Below are 12,180 nucleotides of genomic sequence, written 5' to 3'. Positions count from 1 at the left end.
GAGGCCTGATATTCAGGTGTCATCAAATCTTTTCTGTCGTGGCAAGCCCTCTTCACAATGTAAGAGACATTCTGCATTTTAAATGTCCTTTGGAGATGAAAACAGGATTAGAAGGGCATTAAGGAAAATTACTTGTGCTGAACAGACAGAAGAACTACTTCTCAGTTCATTCAAAACTAGCATTCTTACACAGAAAAGTAAATAGAGGACTTTTTAATCACATCAACACACTCGGTTCCCTTCTCTGTCCCATTTGTCTGCTACAGATTGGATTGATTCCTGCACAAAACATTCAGATGTAGCTGTCATGCCAACTGCACACACCCTACCTTAAACAGGCACTGGGCAAAATACAACAGCTCCCGTTATTCTCTTGGACCAGTGCCACTTGCCTGGTTACTACATCTCTTCAAGCCTGATATGGCATTACGTGCTTATGACAAATACAACAATGCAGAAACAATTATGAAATAAATTACATACTCCTACTCTTTGTGTATCCTGCAATTTACTTATTTCTCATTTGGTTTATTTTCACAATTACCCTTAAGTGGTTTGCATGAAAGTGTTCAAGGTTTAGTACACACGAATTTTATCATATGGATTTACTGCGATAGAGGCTCCACGGGGCATGCCAGAGGGATGAATGGCCTCTTGGTTTGTCGCGTGAGGGGTAGAAAAGCCCCAAATCCAGTCCTTTAGGTTAGACTGACAAACACAGCTCTCCTGGGAGAGCATTGCAACAGCCCTGAGGGTGTAGGAAATGCTTCTATTTAGAGCAATGCCACATGAAGGCATTTATACTGAAAGGCCACTAAAGCAAGTAGCCCACGTTTAATCACTTGTGTCTTAATGCCTCAGAATTACACAGATGTGCTCTGCAGCCTGATTGCAGCAAACAGCTGGAAACCAAATAAAGGTGGTTAATCACATAACATGTGGCTAAGTCATAGTCAAGGATGTTGCAAATATTAGGAGCTTACAAATGTCTCCTATGGATAATGTGTAGATATATGGCCAAAAAAAATAAAATCTAAAGACTAGCTCAGGAAGTCTGTGGAACACGAATTGTTGACAGTACAGGGGCAGTTCTGGGAAATTCTTGCCCCACACTTGATCTATTCTTTTCTAGAAGTTTTTAGCTACCATCAAAGGAGACAAGGCTGGGCTGGATGGGTCTTCAATCCCATCTGGTGTGGCTGTTCTTATGAAATTAATATGTACTTCACTCAGCAGTCTGCCACAGTTAAGAGAAGTTGGATTTAGTCCCTCCTCATCTCTTGTGGAAAACAGGCACAAGTATAGGTGATGCCTTACTGTGTTGCAACACCAAAGCACTGTGTATTTTGATAAACCAGGAGAAAACAAACCCAGGTATTAAATGAGCTGTTTCCATCACTGGCACTAGGGAATTACCACAGGGAAGCAACCTCCGTCCCCAACCTTGGCAGTACCACTCCACACCCATGAATATGCTGCGTGTTCTCCTGCCTTCTGCCTCACCATTCCTTTCCTGCAATTCACAGGCGACCTGAGATTTCTGCTCCTTCTCCACACCCTTGAGAAAGTCCTGCCTGCACTGGCCACCACTCAACAGACTTTTAGTGCATCACTGTCCTGTTAGCAACACTGTCTCAGAAGTTGCACAAATTCCAGACAGAGCTATGTCCAGTTTCATTTGACCACTTGACTTTGCTGTTTGCAAAAATCACAGGTCTCCAAGGCAGAATTTTTACTTTGACTACCTGGTGCATATCAAAGAGTGGGACAAAAAAATCTGCCAACAGTTTCCCTAAAGAGCTGACAGAGGTAATTTACCACTTGGAACAGCTGCTAGTTTGTATGTTGTTTTTGAAAACTTTGGATCAGTGAAGACTGCTGCAATTCTTCCCTCCTCCTCTGTGTCATATGTTTTCTTCACATACAAGCTAATCTACTAAAACAGCAATGGAAATATATGTTCTTGTGCAACCCTGGACTTTTGCCTCCCACCCAACTTGAGACTATATTGCCCAACAATAAATGCAAGGAAAGCAAGACATAAAAAGACTCCTTTTTTTTCCAAAGTCTCCATGCGACCTAGGATCTTCTGTAATCAGTTCTTGCAACTCTAAAAGTACTAAGCATAAAGAAAGATAAGCCTGACAGTACTCTCCAAACTTCAAATATATGCTTATAGATAGTCAAACACACACAGTCACATTAAGCCTAATTTTGCAAATTAAAACTGGATTGGACCCTTGAAGCTGTTTTTCATGGCATGAAATGTGGAACTGGAAGGAGGGTTTCCATTTAAAGTTCCAGCTTTGGATAGTCTACTGTTATAGTCTTTGTGCAGTTTGGTAATAAACTAGATTAGCTGGGGAAAAAAAATAAAAAAATAAAAATGATATTTCAATGGAAATTGCTAGGAAATTCTTTTGTTATCCATAGTTGCAGACTCTAGAAGCAGAAATTAGAAATTGCTTACCCTAGAGGAGTACTCGAAAATGGTCACTGCTACCATATGAATCATCAAATCATTTCCATTGGAAGAGATCTTCAAGGTCATCAAGTTCAACCTGACCTACTGAGTCCCATAAGCAAACCATGTCCCTTAGTGCCATGACCACACATCTCTTAAACACCTCCAGGATGGGGATTCCACCACTTTGCCTGGGCCCCCTTCCAATCCCTAGCCACCCTCTCCATGATGAAATTCCTCCTAATATCCAATCTTAACCTCCCCTGGCACTATTTGAAACCATTTCCTCATGTCCCACCACTTGTCACCTGAGAAAAGAGACTTAGCCTCTCCTTGCTACAACCTCATTCCACCTAGTTGTAAAGATTGATTGTAAAGACCTCCTTTTCTCAAGACTCAACAACTCCACTCCCCTCAACCACTCCTCATAACTCTTCTCTTCCAGTTTTTCAGGTTTTTTTTTTTTCACCAGCCACACTGCTTTTCTTTGCACAAGCTCAAGGAACTCAGTGTCCTTGTAGTGAGGAGCCCCAAACTGAACACAGTATTCATGATGCAGTCTCACCAGTGCCACGTACAACAGGACAATCACTTCGTTAGTCCCGCTGGCCACACTATTCCTGATGCAGGCCAGGATGCCATTGGCTTTCTAGGTTACCTGAGCACACCACTTGCTCCAGTTCTGAAAATTAAATGCTGAGTTTGCAGCACTTAAAATTGCTTTAAATTTGCATTTCAGAGTTTTCATCTGGAGGTAAAAAAAAAAAATTAAATAGTAATAGCTGGTAACTGTTGTACCTGTACACAAATCAGAAACAAAATAAAGACATTTTCTGTTATTTTCACCATGGGGATGGAAACTAGAAGAAATTAGAGACAGAAACAATCCAGGAAATTAGTGAGTCCATCTCTCTGCCAAGAGCAAATCGAGAAGTAATCCTCCATAACTACTCCAGCCACTCCCAAAATAATTAACTATGGAACACTGCTAACAACGTTTTGGCTGCAGTTAAGAGGTTGCTTTTGATTTCTGTGTTCCTGAACTAAGCTGTATTCCCTGGAAATGGGATGTTAAGTCAGAACCTAGTGAGATCTCAAAAGCATGTGGCATACTGTAGCTATCGCCTAATTTTAATTAACTTATTTTCCTTTTTAAGCCTTGAAGTTAATTCCAAACCAATTGTTTTTCCTTGTCTCTTTGGAGTCTTCCCCCTCAGCACAGTCAGTCTGTGTCCTAATGTGTTTGTTCTCTGCAATGACCTCTGTAGGCAGCCAGGATAATTTCTTGTAAACACTCTATTTAGCCTTAAAAATAGAGGGATGCGTGCTTCAGTGAAGATGCATTCATCCTCTTCAACACAGAAAGTATATCCCAAAATGAGCTGAACAGCACGTAGAAACTCACTTGGCAAACCAGCAACAATTATTATAGGCTTTGTTTTTTGCCTTTTTTTTTTTTTTTTGCCAGTACTATTTCAGTGAAGTAGCAAAACACATTCTCAGTGAAGGCCTTGTAGTTAAAGGGTTTTCCTTTCCAGAGTCAGGCTAAACAAAAAAAGCAGGTTCTTATGCTCTGCACAGAAATGGTTTTGCACAGAGAAGATAAAACATCTTAGTTTTCTGCGTGAACCAGCTGGCATCATAAGCAAAAGTCATCCACTAACCTAAAAGAATTATACATGTACTAAGGATAAATTTGTCCTTATCTTTCCTGATTGGTGCGTTGGCATAAATATGACTTTTCATCCCAGCCCAAAGTTTTCCTTAGTAATCCTCCTACCTGCTAGCAGCACATCTACCCGATGTATGTAATCTCAGGTATGATGCTGCACTTGATACCTATATTTGTTGCTCCTCATCAATGGATTGTTGATAATTCATTCTAGGATGTTTTGCATACATTCTTCTATAACTTTTATTACATTGGTGACCTTTCAGTAAAGTGCTGGATTCATATCAGTTTCCAGAAAAACACTGTTTCTGTAGTACCTAGACAATAAATATAATATCTCCCACACCAGCCTATTTTTATTTCAAGAAGTTGGCTACTCCTCTTCTCCTCATTGGAATATTAACTTTAAATTAAGTCTGTAACTAAATCTAAATTAAAGTGGCAAATAGTCCAGTTTGAAGAACAAGGAATCAAATTATATTAATTTTTTTTAAAATACAGAGAAAGAAAACAAATGTAGATCCTGACAAACACACTGATTACAGACTGGCTTTTAAAAGACCAATTTATTCCTTGTCCAGCCATTTTTGTGTGATATACCAGATTGCACTTTGATTCTGATCAGTGTTTTCTGCTTTCCAGGAACAGTGCACTCATCATCATAAGTGTATTAAACCATATTTCTACTGTCATGCAATTGTTTAAGATGGACCTCATTTTTTTTTACACTTAAGGCAAGTCAGAACATTACAAGAAACTTCTTCATAAGTTTTCTCCCCCGCCTTTTTCTCAAAGAGAGAATGACCAAGCTCAGCTGCACATATTCACAGATTCTTTTAAGCGCTTTCCTGTAATTCCCCTGGTGATCAAAGACAGCTGCCAGCACACAAGCTCTTCAACAGTGATACACCCAAATGCCTTGGTCCCTGGACTCCGATTTATCAATTCCCTCCAGCACATCAAGTTAGCTTCCAAAAAGAAGAGTGCTCAGCAATTAACTTGGCAACTCAATTCAAATCTGTCTTTATCTTTCTGCAGCCCGCACCCATCACAGTATTTGTATTTTTTTCCCAGACACCTTTAAACCCTCTGCAGCCCTGCTCATCAGGTTTGATTAGCTACTCACCTCAGCCATAAACAACAGCATTCTGCTGCATGTTCAGAAGGAAACACCTCTCAGCCCTCGGAAATGAAACTTGAGAAGGGACCATCTGTCCTTGCCTGAAAGGAAAAAAAAAATAGTCAGCAATGGAATTTCAATCCTGTATTAGACAGAAATATTGTGCCCCTAAAGTTAAATAAATAAATAAATAAACAAACAAACCAAAAACCCAGGTAAAAAAAAAAGATGGGAACTTTGTACCACTGGCATATTACTGCTGCCAAGTCACTCATTCCCTCCCATAAAAGATGGTGAAACTGTCAAAGTATATAAGGCAACAGTAACTGCAATATGCATGCGACAGGTATTTTGGAGTGTCTATAATTTTGTAGAAGACTTGAGACAGTATATATTTTCATAAGGCAAGTGCCATGAGCTTAGAGTCTCATACAGGTAACTGTAGCTATACTAACATCTTTTCTAAATTTTTGGCATGAAAAAGCTGTTGAAAATTGTAATGTGTCTTTAGAATTTCCTTTTTTTTTTTTTTTTTGAGTGATATAAATAAACTGGAGATAAAGTTACATCCTGGGATGGTGAACAAAAGAGTGCTTTGCCAAAAAATGTAGCAGCCTAGTGGCTAGATGAGTTCTAGGGGCTTCAAAAACAAAGACAGATGAAGAACAGTTTAGCAAGTAACAAGAATGAAGATAAATAGTATGGGTATGCTGGAGACTTCAGTGAAAATTTACTTTGATGTAAACTCATAACATGTGTTCGCTTCAGTAACAGTGCTAACTGTATGAGTATACTGAAGTAAAAATCCACCTTTAATGCTGGTTTTATGTTCTGTTGATTTACGTCATCAGAAAAACAATTTTCATGGGCATTTTTTTCTGAGAACAACCTGTAATGTAAGACCCATGGGAAGATCCCTTTATCAGAAATAATTTATGCTGTGTCGTTAAACCACATGCTAAGTCTCAGCAATGTTTATCGTTGTTAATGATTATTTGGAAATAACATAAAATAAAAATACAAATACGATTAACATGTGAATGAAGCTTAAGAGAAGCTTTCCAAGGCTGAAAATTCATGCTTCCTGCTGTTGCGCTCATAGCAAGGAGCGGCAGCACTGACTAAATACCTTGGTTTCACTTGAGCTGAGTTATAAGTACAGAGGCAAGATATTCAAAGAGTTGTGGCAGAACAAGTATGCAGACTATTGCAAATTTATCGACTCTAAACTCGACTGGGAAATCACGCTGTTTGAGTAGAATCTGTGTGTATTTATAGCACATTTTACATTCCTTGCGATTCAAACAGGCTACTTGGTTTCTTTGGCTAAGAATAAAAAATGATGAAATAGTCAAAATATTATGTATTTTTGCAAGTAGACTACAGAATCTGGGTGTTGCTGCTACTTAGCAATAGATATTAATAACAATAATAGTAGTTATCACTACGTATTAATGGTTTTGTAGTAAGACAGATCGTTGTGTGATTTAAAATCAAATGAAAATAATTTCCTTGTTTCTTCATCCAAACATGCTTTTAGGGGATCAAATAAAGTTTGTGAAAAGCATTATAAATGTATACTGTTATACATTTACTGGTTAACGTATACTGGTTAATTATTTCTATTGTATTTAGTTTTTAAAAGTAACACCAGAATCTTTGCTCAAAATTTGATCCCAATCTATCCATAAACTAGAGCGCTCTGGGAGGGCTCAAGCCTTCTTGAGTGCTCTGAGAGCACTGATTTACTGCTTTGACGTCTAAGAAAGGTATGCCAAAGTAACTAGGATAAAAAAAAAAAAATCTCATTAAAATAGACTTGGCAAGGTATTTGTTCCTTCAGTTCATGCCTTAAAACTGTGTATTTGAGCCAAGATTTTTCTAAACATGCTGTGTGCACTGGCAGCCTGAAGGCTCTTAATAGTTTCAGGACAAGCATAAGGAAAAGGGGGGTTGAACGATTGCCTGTGCTTCAAGGTTCATTTTTCTCTTCCAGATCCTAAAAACCAGCAGACACCAGAACAAGGCAACAACGTAAAGCGAGTCTAACGCGTGGAAATGCCGCCTCCTGGTGGCTAGTTTCCAGCATGACCTCGAAAACCAGGGAAGAAAAGTACATCCCTTTGTGCAAGTACAGAAATAAATTCATCCAGGATATCGGTGTTCTTTAAAAACAGAGGAGAGGGGTGTAGAGATAGTAAAGAATGGCTGGAAATTTAAATAAAAAAGGAATAAATAAATAAATTTAAATACAAAGCTACCTAAGAGGAAAAATGTTTTTGACTTATGTTTTTCCAAAAGTAAGACTCATTATTTTTCTTAAACTAAGACTGTGTTTCTTCTCAGCCTCTTTATCTTATACAAATATACAGCTTCCAGTAGCTGGGAAGACAAAAAAAGAGAAGAAAAAGCAGAGCAGCGAACAAAGGTATAATATTCCCCCAGGATATAAAAAGAAATTATATAAAAAGAAATTATTCACTTTTTTTTTTTTTTTTTTTGTTAAGCTACATTTCCTGATAAGGGTTTTTACAAGATGAGAGAACGGTGATATGGCTTCATACCAAAAGAAAAATAATCAACTTCCCATTTAGACACAAATAACTATTAAGAGATATTTTTAGGTTGATGGGATTGTTAATACCCAAAGCAGTATTTTAAGGTTATAGCCTGTTATCATTTGCACATAAAAACACACAAAGTATAACATACTCTGAAACAACCTGTTAAGAGTACCCACCTTTTCACAGCTGCCGATGCCTAACTTTGCTTTAACTGTTAAGCAAAAAAAATGGCATATTTTCAGCTTTGTCTTTTGTACCAATTTCACCAGCTCAGTGTGGATAACATGCTACTATTTTTTATTATTGTAGTATTTATATAAGGTTTTCTATGTAATGTATTCAGTGCACCTTTAGCAATAGCAATGTGGTCACTTTTTGTAGGCTTTGCTCTGGGAGCTGTTAGATTGAACTGTTCTTATAGCAGACACGGATTTTCAGATTATCCTTTTCCAGGAGTCATAGGAAAAGCCAGTGGTGTGAACCACTGATAAAAATAGCTTCTTCTTCTTCTTCTTTTTTTTTTTTTTTTTGGTAATTATTAATAGATATAGCCTCAAGGTCAAAGCTGAGATGGCCAATATGATGCAAAAGTTAATTTAATTAAAAATAATAAAAAGAAAAAAAAAGTGTGATATTTTAGTTTTAAACTTAAATAGGATCTAAGGCCTAACGAGGCAACTATGGACAAAAAAAAAGGTTTCATCTCGAATACCTGGCTTCATATATCTTTAGGGGTTGATATGAATTGCAGGAGTTCAACTGAAATAAAATATGAGTTTGCAAAAGATAGTAGATAATTTTGTTTTTCTGTTGTTGTTGGGTTTATCATCACTGAATATAAGAATATACTCGCCTGTATTTGCCAAACATTCTGTAACTCATGTACTTTTGATCTAAAACAGTTTTTCAGTCACAACTGGAATAGCAAATTTTACCAAAAATACTTATCATAAAACTACTTTTCTAGTGTACTAAGGAGTGAGAGAAATATTTGTTGGATATTTTGTCTGTGGAAAACTTTAACAGCAGCAATTCCAAATTTTATAATCAAGTATACACTTTACACACACACACACACACACACACGCACACACACACACACAAAAAAAAAAAAAAAAAAAAAAAAGAGTAGACAACCTTCTTCTTCCTTGACAAAAGGAAACTTTTGTCAGAATTCTCGTCTCTGTAATACCAATTTTTATTACTAATGTGATTTTTTTTTCTTCAGTTCTCTGTCATGTTCTCTGTTATCCTCTTTAACTTTTCTTTCTTTTAATATATTACCTCCTCTTTTTATATATATATATATATATCTTTCAAGTAACCTACTTCATTTTCAGGATTACCTGAAAGGAAGTAAAAAGAAATACATTTTTTCCTTTCCAGCAGCATATAAGTGTCAGTATTTTGCTTTAGAATCTAATCTAATTATGTCTTAAAGATTTGGTATCTGTTTAGGACCATAAATTTTCATGAGAATTCCTATATCCTCACATGTTAAGTTCTCTCCAAACAGGGGAGTGACAAAGCTTTACAATTAATGTAGTACATACATGCTAGATGGTGTTGCTACTGTATATAAAATAAGAGATGGCAAGCTAAAAGGGAAGATTTAAATAATATACACAAGACTGGAAGAGATATGAGAGATATCTAGGATGATACCTAGTATGTACATATCCCAGTATGTACAAATTCTGTGTAAGCACCTAAGCCATGGCCCTTATGTGAACATCTAAATGATCAAAAAATTTGCCAGTGCTATAGCAGAAACTGCCATAGTAATCTGTTGTATCATTTACACAGCGTTCCCCAGTTTCATAAAGGAATTTGCCAGCTCTCAGGTAGGCTCAGTATTGCAGGTAAGATTGCTGTTACTATTTTGGCATGCTTTGTATTTCAGATCTTGTTTAGTTTTCTTCTTCTCTTCTAGATGTAGAGAAAAGTCTACAATAAAATATGACTGAAGGCACTAATATATGAATCACAAGGAAGTCCAAGAAACTTCCACTGGGAAAACAAGAGGATGTACCTGAGAATTATGTGGGGCATCATACTGCAGCTGCCTGAAGAGACTATAATGAGGTTAGTGTCAGCCATTTTTCGCAGGTGACAGGTGATAGCATGCAAGAAAGCAGTCTCAAATTGTGCCAGGGGAGGTTTAGATCGGATATTAGGAAGAATTTCTTCACAGACAAGCTGACTGGGCCTTGGAAGGGGCAGCTGAGGGAAGCGGTGGCATCGCCATCCCCAGAGATACTCAAGAAATGTGTGCATGTGGTGCTTAGGGACATGGTTTTATGATTCTATGGCTTAGTGGTGGCCTTGGCAGTGTTAGCTGGATGGGTGGAATCGATGACCTTAAGCTTTTTTTCCACACTAAACACTTCTGGGATCCTGTGCTTGCCTGAGCCCGCCGGGCTCGCCACGCCGCCTTTTGGCGGGAACAGCAGCTCACAGGATCCAGGCAGGGCAAAACCCAAAGGCGCTGCCCGCCCTTCGCTCCTTCTCTTGAGGCGTTTTCTACCTCAAACCCCTCCTTTTTTTAATTTTCCCGGGCTGCCGCCTCGCCTCGCCCCTCAGCCTCGCTGCCCCACTCCGAGCCATCGGCTCCTCCTCCGAGCCCGCCCCCGGCCCCGCTACTTGCCCCGTGCTCCTCCCTCCACCGCCGGGCTGCGGCTGCGCTTCGTGGGCGGCGGGAGGCAAATGGCGGCCGCCGCCTTCTCCTCCTCCTTCACCGTCTCGCTGCGCCCCTGCTTGGCTCCCCTGAGGAGATGGCGAGCCCTGTCCTGCCCGGCGCCCCGCAGCGCCAGCGGCTCCCCCCGCAGCGCCGCCAGGTACGGGGCGCCTTCGCCTTCCACGCCCCCGCCGCGGGGTGGGGGCTCCACAAAATGGCCCCCCCTCAGGTGTGGGGCGGTGACACAAAATGGCCCCCCCCCGGCTGCTCCCCGGGGGTCCGCGCGGTGACCTGGGCGGGAGAGCCCTGGCGGCTCGGCTTTCCTTCCCCCTGCTGGCAGAAATCGGCCTTTTCAGGATTATTTTGCTCCCGGGACCTGCAGTTGTGTCTTGATTGTTTTACGCAGAATTAGCTTGTACTGATTTTTTGGCGTCTGTCAGGTCGTATAACGATATTTTAATGGATACCGGAGAATTTCTCTCTGAAGAGAGAAAATGCGGTGGTGGGGGTCCATCTTTTTGCATCTCTGCCCTCAGAAGGGCAGGCAGCTGCTCTCTTCTGGATGAGTATGAAGTAAAAAATGGGGGAAAAAAACTAAAAGCGGTGTCTGTGTATCTCACATAGCACTGCAGTGTTTGCTGAAAGCTTTGTAGCCTCTTTTTAAACATGAAAAGCTTGGTAAGCAAAACCGTGATAACCGCATTAAGCATCTTCACCTTCTAGGCGTTGTGTATGTTTTGTTGGTGCATGTGATTCTGCAGTTTTTCTGCACAAATGTCTGTGTTTCTGGACAAACGTATGCCCACTTCTGTTCCTTGTTGGCAGTAACTGTTTTTTTAAATTTCAGGTAAAAGCAGGTGCTCCTATGATAATGCTTTTACTGAGGTTTTCATTGGAAATTATGGTGTATATATAGAGTTGAGAAGATCCTGTTGTGAAGCCTCATATGATTTTGGACTGGTGTGTATGTGGATCTAAAAGAGTAGCTGGCATCTTGGTGTAACGTTTTGCAAGTCACAAGAAAGACTCAGTACGTGAATTGTTGTAATTTCAGACAGGCTTCAGACCAAGAGCATCCACGAGCAGGTGTCATGGTAGCGGGGCAGGGAGCACAAACGTGCTTGCTCACTGACATCCCACCCTGTCAAGTTTTCCGTGTGGATATATTTAAAAAAATAATTCAGTTGTTTTGAGTGCTTTGGCTAATTTGTTGCAGTGTGTAACCTTTCTGTATACCTGATGCCTTTCTTGGTGTGATTCTCAAGTAATATTTCCATCGAAGGAGTTAACCTAGATTCTCAATCTGCTTAAGCATCAACATGCTACAGTATTTGCTATTTCTCAATTTGACAGCCGTGAGCATTTTTCCTTGAGCAGATGTATATACTGTCTTATTAATGTGGAGATAGGTGTGGTGTTTTTGTTTTAATCTCTTTTTCTCCCTATTTTTAAGACTAGCAGAGGAAATAATTTTTTTTTTTTCAGAACTCACCACTGCATTTTTTCCATATGTTGTTAGGGTAATACTTAAAAATCCTTAATGTTCTAACACCCATGCGTTCACAAGGTTTAGACACGAGTCCCTCAGTAAATCTGGTGTTTGTTGGCTTTATTTGGCCCATATGGTGAGTTGTCACCAAATATTTTCCTTGTTTGGCTATGCTAATAGACAAATGTGCATCT

The 12,180-nt window shown here is 39.5% G+C and overlaps 1 protein-coding gene across 10 annotated transcripts in view; it reads left to right on the top strand.

Annotated features, from left to right (window-relative positions):
* The first annotated feature begins 9,754 nt into the window (after window positions 1-9,754).
* The window catches only part of LOC101797763 (methylenetetrahydrofolate dehydrogenase (NADP+ dependent) 2 like), a 46,669-nt gene continuing 44,243 nt past the window's right edge, over window positions 9,755-12,180 (top strand). For 9 of the 10 annotated variants that reach the window (XR_011809182.1, XR_011809181.1, XR_005265478.2 and 6 more), the window contains exon 1: window positions 10,522-10,657. Coding sequence is in view for 7 of the 10 variants with exons in the window: in XM_072037572.1 (XP_071893673.1) it covers window positions 10,527-10,657 (131 nt within the window). In the remaining 3 variants the exon portion in view is untranslated. Of the gene's footprint in view, window positions 9,906-10,521; window positions 10,658-12,180 lie in introns of those variants that run through there. The other variant, XM_072037573.1, reaches the window with a different exon arrangement.

The sequence above is a fragment of the Anas platyrhynchos genome, chromosome 4 (assembly GCF_047663525.1).
Source record: "Anas platyrhynchos isolate ZD024472 breed Pekin duck chromosome 4, IASCAAS_PekinDuck_T2T, whole genome shotgun sequence".
Lineage (NCBI taxonomy): Eukaryota > Metazoa > Chordata > Aves > Anseriformes > Anatidae > Anas > Anas platyrhynchos.
This window is presented reverse-complemented; position numbering and strand designations above follow the sequence as displayed.